The sequence below is a fragment of the Pteropus alecto genome, unplaced genomic scaffold (genome assembly GCF_000325575.1).
Source record: "Pteropus alecto unplaced genomic scaffold, ASM32557v1 scaffold137, whole genome shotgun sequence".
Taxonomy (NCBI): Eukaryota; Metazoa; Chordata; class Mammalia; order Chiroptera; family Pteropodidae; genus Pteropus; species Pteropus alecto.
Window position 1 is genome coordinate 1,949,928 of NW_006440135.1, and position 10,571 is coordinate 1,960,498.

Sequence of the window (10,571 nt, forward strand, 5' to 3'; positions counted from 1 at the left end):
GAGCCAGTAAAAGGATATCATCACATTTCTTCTGATACTCTGTTAGCAAATTACTGAAACAAAGAAAAGAATTGTTACTGTTATTCTAGAAAACATACTATGTTAAAGTCATGTTGCAAAATACGCAGGGCACTTTTCTTCCAATGCAACACTTACATTTAATTATATATACCTACATACATATATACCTCCATACATATATTCCTACATACAAATTCCTTAAAAACACTGCACTGATGTATGAGCTTTTAATCTGAAATCACTTTGATCTAAGTAATATCTTAGCTTATAAATTCATGCGACTCTTATAGAATTAAAAACAAAAGCTTACGCCATGGCCGTGAAATCTGAGATCTATTGCTAAAGCTAAGAAGTCTTTGAGACAGAAAACATTAAAAAAAATTTCCACTTTAGCAAAATTCACTTCCTAACCATGAACCTCGTTGTAAAGGCCCACAGAGGGCTCACGGTGGGGACAGGAGGCCTCGGTGAGACGCTGAGGTCCCCTCTCAGGCCCCAGGCTTGTGTGTCAGGTTCACGAGGCTCAGCCAAACTCATGTAAAGATACTCACTCTGTATTAATAATTTTTTGCTTCAAGGTAATTAATGCTTCAACATATTCATTTAAATTCTGAAAGAAAAAAAACACTACAGTCAGATACTTGTATTTATAGTATAAGTTACTTTAAAGGAGTTTTTCTGCGCCAGCTCATTTATTATCAAACAGAAACAGTTTGCTGCGTTCCATCAGCGTGGCTCCGTTACGCTACCCCCGCAGCGCGCGTGAACACGCAGACCCGTTCTGAGCGACCAGGAGCCGCCGCACCTCGGGGTCTCCGTGTGACCCCTGCCGGCGACAGCAAGGCAGGGCTGCCGGGCGCTGTGTGTGCTCCAGCACAGCGAGCTCACGCCGCACGACCGTGACAAGCCAGGGCCCTCGTAGCCTCAGGGAGACTGCTGCTCCCCCCGCAGGAGGCACTCTGCTTTTTGAAGAAGTCTCTGCCAGGGACCCTGTGCATACCTGGGGCAGGTACCCTAGGCAAAGAACGGCAGGACCAGGGGGACCCACGCACGCGAACCGCACTTCCTCCCGTTAAGCTCCTGGGGCAGCCGATCCTTTGGTGCCCCAAGCAGAAGACCAGGAAAACCCTTCCCTGAGGATCTGAAAACTCGAAACAGCCCAGAGACCAGATCTAAGGCACTGGCACGAGACAGCCTTCCACGGAGAGCCGCCACGCAGACCTACTGCACTGAAGCAGGGCCCAGAAGCCACACGCTCAGCTCAGTGAGCCATCGCTCTTCCACAAGATCAAAACATTTCCAGACAGCAGAGACTCATGTAACGTGAGACACCAGAACAAGCCAAAGCAACTTGCAATAAGCAAAAACTGAGACGAAAACTTCGAAAATGTTAATATAATGAGAAAATGAAACAAGACAAGAATAGTTCTTAGAAAAATCTTAAAAAGCTCTTAAAAATTCAGAACATAAACACCCCCTGGCATGGTCCAAATCGAAACGACAGGCAACAGCAAGTGTTGGTGAGGGGCAGGGAAATCCGAGCCCTCAGACACTGCTGCTGGGATTCGGCACGGTGCAGCTGCTGCGGGAAAGCGCGGCCGTCCCTCGAAACGGACTACCCACTGGTCCAGCAATGCCACTCCCAGGAGTGCACCCAAGAGAGCTGGGGACACGTGTCCAGGCCGAACTTGTGCACTCTTATTTATAGCAGCATCATTCACACGAGCCAAAAAGTAAAAATAGATTCAGTGTCCGTCTACTGATGGACGAATGGATAAACAAAATGTCCTACAGACATGCACTGTGGTTATTTAGCAACGAAAAGAAACGAAGGACACGTGCTACATGAATGAACCTTGAGAACATTATGCCGTGTGAAAAAAGCCAGTCACGAATGGCTGCATACTTTATGATTCCATTCACATAACTTTTTTTTTTTTTCTGGCGGGGCATCCCTTGGTTGACCTCACAGATTGCAAGGACCTTGTCAGTTTATAATCCCTTATTTTTTTTTATTTTTTAGCCCTACAGCACCTGGTATTCCTGGGTGGTCTCCCATCCAAGTACTAACCAGGCCCGACTCTGCTTAGCTTCCGAGATCAGATGGGATCAGGCTCGTTCAGGGTGGCATGGCTGTAGACATAACTTGTTCTCAAGAGGCAAATCCACAGACAGAAAGCAGATTTCGGGGGGGGGGGCAGGAATGATCGCAAATGCCTACGAGGGGGTGGCTCTGGAGGCGTCCACAACCACACAGCTGACGTGACTGGGTAATACGAATGTACTATACTACGAATGTACTATAAAAACCACTGAACTGTGCACGTTAAAAGGATGAATTTTATGGTATGTGAATTATATCTCAATAAAACTAAAAACAAGAAAGCAAAATAAAAGGCTCGAAAGAGTTGTTATACATTTGGATAAAAAGGTCTCCCAAAATAAAGCAAACCACAGACGCGAGAATAAAGAAAAATGAAAACAATTAGAGTGTCTGTGCAAGAGGTCTCACACGCTCACCAAGCTCCAGAGACAGAATGAGGGGAAAGACCGGGAGATAATCGAAGAAACACTGATGTTCAAGGAAACAGCCTAGAAATGATGCCAGAAGTTTCCAAACTGAAAGGGCCCAGCTCATGGACACAAACAGGATCCAAATCATGACACATCGGCACAAAATTTCAAAACACCAGAGACCAGGCAAAGAGCCTATATGAATCTCGAGAGAAAAAGAAACGAAACAAGTCATATACGAAGCATCGGGACTCAGAATGGCTTTGGACTTCAACAGCAAGCTAGAGACTTAGAAGTCTTGAGATCTAGAAGGCAAGCCTTGGAAATTCTGAAGACGAATGAATTTCAAGGTAAAATTCTGTACAAACTATCAACCACTCGTGATGGTAAAATGGACGTTTCCGAATTCTCCGAGTCACTTCCCAGACATCCCTGCTGAGGCTCGTACTGCAGGGTGTGAACTGGGGACAACGTGGGACACACAGGTAAGGGGACTCCAGGAAGGCAGCTGAGCGCCGGACTGGAGGTCCAAAGGCTCAGGGGGGAGGTTTTCCCCTAAGCAGAAAACGACAGACCATCGGCTGGAATGACGGCATTAAAAGGATATTTCTTCCTAATAGGCAGAGAACTGCAAGTGAATGTGCATGGCTGGTTTTCATCGTGCACTTGAATTACGATTATTTTTTAAGTAAAAGCAATTCTCCCTCTTTTTTCCCATTGTTTCAAGTTCTTTGCTAGTCAACCTCATCTTCCCCGCCTTGCTTCCAGATACCAGCAGTAATGTCAAGTACTGGGCCAGAGACATTCCAGAGTCACACGCAGCTGGATTCAAACTCCTGTTCCCCCACTTTCTGGCTGAGTGACCGTGGGCCTATTTGACCTCTCCCTGCCTCAGTGCCACCTCCACGGCACAGACGAGGAGACGAACACTGGGAGGCTACACAACCGGCTTGCTACCAGACTAACTAGGAGGAGCCAAAAACAAAGTGTCCAACTAAGCCCGTGGCATGCAGTGAGCACTCAGACGGGCACGCTGAATTACGGATGTAATCATTAACCGGGGCACCAAGAAAACACACAGGAAAGGCAAGGCAGCCACAATCTACTCAGCTGAGCTCTGAGCAGCATACGGTTAGTTCGACTCCGATAGTGACCTAACCAAAATCGTAACTACACTGAGAAAACTGGGGGGCGGGGGGATGCTCAGGTGTGGTGGGTACAGGACAGAGAGCTCAGTCCTCGCCTCCCAAAGTCAGAGGTCGATACGTTTAAATTGGAGAAAGCAGTGGCAACACGAGTCTATTATTTAATATGAAAGTTCATTATGAAACATGCACGGTACAATTAAATGTGCTGTCCCTTGGGGAGGGGGTAGGTGAGGTGTGGACTTCAAGCTGTCTTAGCAAATCCTGTATGACCAGCTGTCTCTCTAAACTATGTTCACGTATAACTCTAACAAAAATAAAAACTTAAAATCACAGAGCGTAGCATCACGCAGGGGGAAAAAAACATAGGTAAGTGAATCTGACTTCTTGGTTTCCATAGCATCCTAGTCCCTGACTGACACTTTTCCCAAGGCCTGGTTGGGCGGCAGCTCTAATTTGGTCAGACACTGCAGGTCGCTAATAAAACATTCTTTTCTCTCCGATCTGATTCAAATGTCACTTATGTCGGTTCAAACAAGGTCTCCAATGAACGAACCTCAGAATCAGGAGCCCCGAGCAGGCCGTCTGGCTGGAGGGCACCCTGGGCCTCGAGGAGGAAGCGAGGTCAGGTGCTCTTCCTCACCGAAGGTAAGGGCGGCGTGGGTTCTCTGAGTACTGCTTCCCTCCCAGCAGCCCTGCTCCTTCTGGAACTTCTACTGCGTCTGCTGAAGGCTCAGACTTGCTCCCAGGGCCCTGCGCTCCCCTCACGTGACTCCCGTCACTTGCATTTTTCTTTGCCCTCCAGCTGAGCTTCTCACAGTGTTACCTACTCAATCACTGGGTCCCCAACGCCACCCCCAGAGCAGCCCGTTCTGTGACTCAGACTGCCTCCCTACCCCCGCTCGCTCTCTCTCCTCTGTCACTGCGCACCGAGAAAAAGAAATCCACGGTGCTCCCTACCCCCGCTCCTTCCTGCAGAAGCGGGATGAGCCCAGGGCGAGCAGGGGCCGCAGGGAGCAGGACAGCGTGGCGAGGAGCGAGCCGGCAGGCTGGGGGCTGAGATGGAGACGGCCAGTATGGTTTAAAACAGGGTAGTACAAAACCAGTAAGTAAAACAGGTGGACAGTGAGCAAATAGGTCGATGACTGCAGGACAAGTAGGCCGCCTCGGTCCCACTCTGACACTGCTAGCGTTCTGGGCTGGAAGATTCTCAGCTGTGGGGCTGTCTGTGCACTCTAGGGTGTCAGGCAGCGTCCCTGGCCGCTGTGGGTCACCAGCTGGCCGGAGCACTCCCCCGCCCCCGAGCTGTGTGTGCGAAATGTCACCGCAGCAGGCCTGAGACTACTTCCTCAGGAAGGCCCGCGCGCAAGGCGGGCCCTGGGCTGCAGTCTGGGAACCTGAATTTCGGGGAGTTCATGCCACTCCCTGATTGCTGAGAGGGGTTCCCTGTGCCTACCCTGTGACACGTCCGGCCTCCGTTCCGGGGGTCTGGCATTTTCGTACATGCTAGGCAGGAGGTGCCCATGGGACCGGTCTCTAAGAGAATCTCCCATCTAACATACATGAGTCTCCACTGGGCACCCCTAGGAGACAACACTTCACCCAAATCCAGCGAGTCCCCCCACCTGGTTCCCTCTGGACTTTACCCTCTTCCCTGATTCTGCCACAGACCCTTCCACTAGAAGAAACCACGCCCCCGAGGACTACCTGCGAGTCCTGAGTCCACACAGCACACCGCTGAACCACGGCGTGACACTGTAACCATCAAAATTGTCTCAACATTGCCAAACGTCCCCCAGAGAACACAAGGCTCTATCCACTCTTTAAGCTTTCATGAAAAGACAAGAAAAACTAAACGCCAGAGCCTGCAGAGACAAGACAGTGATACGTAACACACATCCCCGACAGAAACCTGAACCAGAGAGACACCACCCCCGGCCTGAGCGAATCCCAGCGGCTCTGTGGGCTAGACGGGATGGACTGCTGTACCGACCGACACCGACACCCTGATGTGGAGGCTGGGGGCCACTGTGCCAGTGTTCAGATCGGGGGGAACGACGAAGCAATGCAGAACCTTTTGAATAATCTGTGAATGGGGTGAAGAGAATACCAGAGTTCTTTGCACTACTCTGGTGACTTTCTTAAAAGTTCCAAATTATTTCAAAATAATTTTTACAAATCATACTAACCGCAGTAATTGCTTGAATCCTCTCTGATAAGCTACATTTCATCAAGTTTGCTAACTTTTTATCAAGTGCTCACAGTTAGAAATTAAAGGTGACGGTGCTCCCTCTCAGAGCGGGAGGATGGCACCCCGTGATCTCCCCCCACCCCGTACAGTGCGGACTGAAACACGGTGGGGAGGCGGGCATACCCGCCCCTCTCCAACTACGCTCACCCCGAAAACAGGCTGAGTGGCGCTGGTTCCTGAGGAGCCACCTCCCCTTCACTGCCCTCACCTGACTTGGCGCCTACCCCATCACGAACTGCTTTGTCTGCATGTGACACACTCTCATCCTCAACAGCTTCCCTGCGTCTCTCCCTCCCACTGAACTACGAATTATCCTTCTATCCTTCGGAACTCATTAGAGTCGCTTCCTCTACGAAGCCTCCGCTGTCCCTCCTGGGTGCTGCCAGGCCCCAGGGCACCCTGCGCAGCTCCCAGCACAGCACCCCCTGCATCCCGACAGCCGGCTGCTCTCTGACCCATCTGTGCACACCTAAAGCACGCACCCCCCGCCACTTCCCCTCGTGACTGTTCCGAACCCCACCGCGGCATCGCCGCCACTGCGATGCTCAGCAAGCAGCTGCTGAGCGAGCGAACGACTATCCTGTGAATAGTACACGTCACCACCACTTAGGAATCGATGGTCTACGGGGCTTGTTTCAAGTTCCAGACGATGACGTTCAACCCACTGGTAATTTTCAATGGGAGTCCAGCACAGGCTCAAACCTGCTCCAAGTAGAGCAAACACCATCTATTTTGAAGCTATTCTAGTTACATGAGCCAAACAGTATAAACATGTGCTCCAAACCCGCAGCTGGATTCCCAAGATTAAACCGTTCAGCGCTGCACTGAATGGAACTGGTATGGAGAAGAAACCAGAGGGCGGGCTTTCTCCTCCACCAGAATCAAGCGATTCAAGGCGGCCTGACTTAAAGCCACTTCGACTGAACACCTGCTTAGCCGTGCACAGCATCACCAGAGCAAGGTCCGCATCAGCTTGCCAAGTCTGGCAACTTGTATGGACAGAGGGCTACCGATCCCTGACGCACCACCGCAGCCAATCAGGATGAGAAAACGAGAGACGAGGTGACGTGAGACTGCAGACGAGACGGATGCAGAGAGTGTGGCCCATCCACACCCTTCTGACCCAAGCCATGCCTCAGCAAGGGCACCGTGCCCCTCACGCACGAAGAAAAAGACGGCAGGGAGGGGTCAGACGCGGAAGCAGACCTCCAGTTCAGGACAGAGACACAGGCTCTCACTACGGTTCAGAACGAAGTCATGGCACCTAGGGGAGGCGCGTGCAGAACTGCAAGGGCCACTGCGGAGCAGGCTGTCCTCCCCGCGTGCAGCCGCCTCAGTCCCCCTGGCCGTCCTGCCATGAACGGCCACAAAGGTTTTCGGTTTCTCTTAAATGACAACATACTCTTCCATTCTCCTACCCCCATCGTCCTTTCCAAGCAAAGTTCTTACAACGAACTCGGCGCGCACCTCACCTGGCCTGTTCTCTTGGTTTCCTTAGAAGTGCGTGGGGGTACCTTGGAGGCACTGCATTCCACAAACGGCAGATGTGAAAACAGGTGAAAATCCCCAGTTCTGACCTCATTCCAGACCTTCGGTCCCACCATTCCGGCTTGGTTTCCACGCTCTCCTGCCTCTGCCAGTTTTTACAGCCACTCAGATTTTAGATCTCTGCACCTTCAACCTCCCTGACTTGAGATCTGTCCACTGCAGTTTCTTGTAATCAGAACCTTTCACTTCTCTCTATCCCATCCCCAGGAAACTCCGATTACTCCAGGCTTACATCATCACCAGTACGCATGACTAAACACCCCCCCTGCACACCGCCACCTGCTATTCTGACTCTAAGCACTGCCACTGCGTGGTGACGACGCAAAACCCTTCATGGCTCCAAAACGCTGACAGCAACAGAACAAACTTTAAGGTGGTGACCATTCACGGTCCCCTATAACCGGCTGTGAACCTGTTTTCCAAACTTACTTTGCAACATCAGACTTGTTCCAGAGACTCCACTCACAGCTAACACCCTCTTCCCCTCAAAAGTCATTCCAGGCAACAGGACACCCGAATGCAATGGACTGTCCAGATGTTCAGAAGCATCTGCAAACCAAGGCCCTCGGCCTGTTTTTGTAAACAATTATTTCCGTGGGACACGCCTATGGCCACTCCCCCAGCACTGCCGGTGGCTGTCTGGACAGCACAATGGCAGAGAGGTCCAACAGTGAGCAAGACCACCCACAGCGCCAAACGGCCACGACCCTGCCCCTTACAGACAAAGTCCCCAGACCCTTGGACTCAATGATTTCACAGGATCATTCCTATCACTATTCTGAAAACCAAGAGAGGGACTGTAGCGGGTGGGAAGACAGAGACCCCTGTGGAGGCCACTGCCATCATCTCCGGATCACAGGTTACAGTGGTTTGCACGAAGGGGGAGGCAGTGGGGACAGGGAGAGGAGAATGGATAGCAAGGTGGGGCTGAGAGAATCGGTTAACGGACTGCATGCAGGTTGGAAAAAAGGAAGAACCATGATTGCCACCTTGTTCCCGGCCTGAGCAACCAGAACACAGTTGCTACTTTTAAGCGAGACGGGGACTTCTACAGGCAGACCGGGGTTCTGAAGGTCAGGTCCACAACTGGAAATAATTCACACCAGTTGACTCCTGCACGGAAGCCTCCAGTGACTCACTATTCTTTCCAAGTAAAAGCGGAAACCCTCACAAAGGTCTCAGTGGTCCCCCAAATTCATATGCTGAAATCTAATCCCCAATGTGACAGTATGTGAACATGGGGTCTTTTGGAGGTGATTGGGGCATGAATAGGATCAGTGCCCTGATAACAGCCCAGAGTGCTCTCTTCTCCCTCCTGCTGTATGACACGGCCAGAGAACAGCCAGGAACCGGCCCTCACCAGACACGGACCTGCTGGTGCCTTGATCTTGGCCTTCCCAGCCACCAGAACTGTGAGAAATAAATTTCTGTTGCTTATGGGCCTCCGAGTTTATGGTGCTGCTGTAGCAGCCCCGAACGGATGAAGATACCAACACTCGCCCCGGCTACACGGCCTCCCTGCTCTTCCCAAGCACCCTGGGCAAGCGCCCGTGTTAGGCCTCCACACTGATCTTTCCAGTGTCTGGGATGCTTTTCTCCCAAGACATCTACAGAGCTCATTCTCTCAGCCCCTCCCCCTTGCTGAAATATAACCACTGTGAGGCCTTCCCAAGACCCCTTACTGAAATTCCACCAGCCACTGGCCCCTTCCTCACCCACCTGTTCTCCCCACTTCTCTGCTTAATTTATCTCCAGTGTATTTATTACGTTCTCAAGTAATTTGTTTAACCTGTCTCCTCTCCTACTTCCCGGAATGGAAGCTCTGAGCAAGAGTATTTGTATGTTTCCCTCCCGCCAGTGTCACGGCTCTGCCTGAAACACAAGTGGTCTATAAATATCTGTTAAGTGAATGAACTGGTCCAAAGAATAATTTATTATAAGATTCAAGAGAATTTCACTGATATTCCTGAGGTTTTGGGGTGGGGGGGAAGAAAAGCGCATTACAAATGCCCATACGATGCAGTTCAACTCAGACAATGATTTTATTTAGTTCTGCTATTCCAGATTGCCTGTGCACTGTCTCCCTTTTCTCCTTCCTGTTCCTAACAATTAAAATGTTTGGGATCAGTCAGTTCATAGGTAATACACTAATGGAAAGAGAAAAAAAAAAAAAAAACCCCGAAGCTTTTCCTGATGGCCGATCAGGCCTACATTCCTTCCCAGTCTCATCTCACCAGCCTCTCCCCGCTCTGCTCTGTGCTCGCGCAAACCAGACCCAGCCGTGCTCCTTAGAGACGCTTCTCCTCCCGGTCACTGACCTTTCCACTCCTTAATCCCTCTACCGGGAGAGCTCCTCCCACAGCTCTTCTAGTCAGCTCCTTCTCATCGTTCAGATCTCCGAATGGCACAGCCTCGAACACACCCTGCCTGCCTCCCCAGCTGACAAGACCACCATCCAAACTCCGCCTTGTCTTCCTAACATTTCAAACCTTCCAAAGTCTTACGTGCCTACATATATCTTACTCGTTTTTTTCATTACTATGTGCGCCTAATGCCTGGAACATTAGATAAAATAGGTGACCATTTCATTACATCTAGAAGGTACGATGGGGTGGAGTTCCACGTAACCATTAAAGACACGGACAGCAACAAGAGGCTCCCGACATCGGACGGCTAGGAGGGTCTAGCTGGAAAGGGCTATTCCCACTACCTCACGACGTGTAGCCAGACACTAGTAAGTTATGGGCAAGCCTTTAATTGATGAATGCCCCTCCCAGCCAACACATCCGTCGCGTAAGACCTTGCCTCCAGGCAAGAAATATTTAAGGACCGGCCAGAACAATCAAAAACGTTATCCTCGGAGAGAAAGCATCTCTCAGCATTCTGCCCACCACAAGGTCAGCCCTGGGGAGCCCTGAGGCTGGGTAAATGAAGGGCGCTCCAGAACCAGCTAGCTCCGCCCCCCAGCAGCATCCCCGTAAATGAAGCAAAGGAAGGCGTTCCCAAAACAATTGCAAGAGAAAGGGGTGCGGGAACGGGGACGGGCGGGGGGCTTCCGCCGAGCAGCGGGAGCAGCCCGTGCGGCCAGCCCC

The 10,571-nt window shown here is 50.9% G+C and overlaps 1 protein-coding gene and 1 non-coding gene across 4 annotated transcripts in view; both read right to left on the reverse strand.

Annotated features, from left to right (window-relative positions):
• Positions 1-8,134, reverse strand: part of ICE1 (interactor of little elongation complex ELL subunit 1) — a 45,529-nt gene extending 37,395 nt beyond the window's left edge. Inside the window, exons 1-3 of one of the 3 annotated variants that reach the window (XM_015593432.2) lie at positions 7,404-8,111; positions 573-631; positions 19-53 (exon numbers count right to left, since the gene is read on the reverse strand). In XM_015593432.2, coding sequence (XP_015448918.1) covers positions 19-53; positions 573-631; positions 7,404-7,535 — 226 coding nt within the window. In that variant the 5' untranslated portion in view covers positions 7,536-8,111. Of the gene's footprint in view, positions 1-18; positions 54-572; positions 632-4,236; positions 4,515-7,403 lie in introns of those variants that run through there. The other 2 variants (XM_025050490.1, XM_015593433.2) reach the window with 2 other exon arrangements.
• Positions 2,044-2,162, reverse strand: LOC112484118. The gene has a single exon (XR_003047893.1). It is a non-coding gene; the product is annotated as a 5S ribosomal RNA (ribosomal RNA).
• Positions 8,135-10,571: the final 2,437 nt, after the last annotated feature.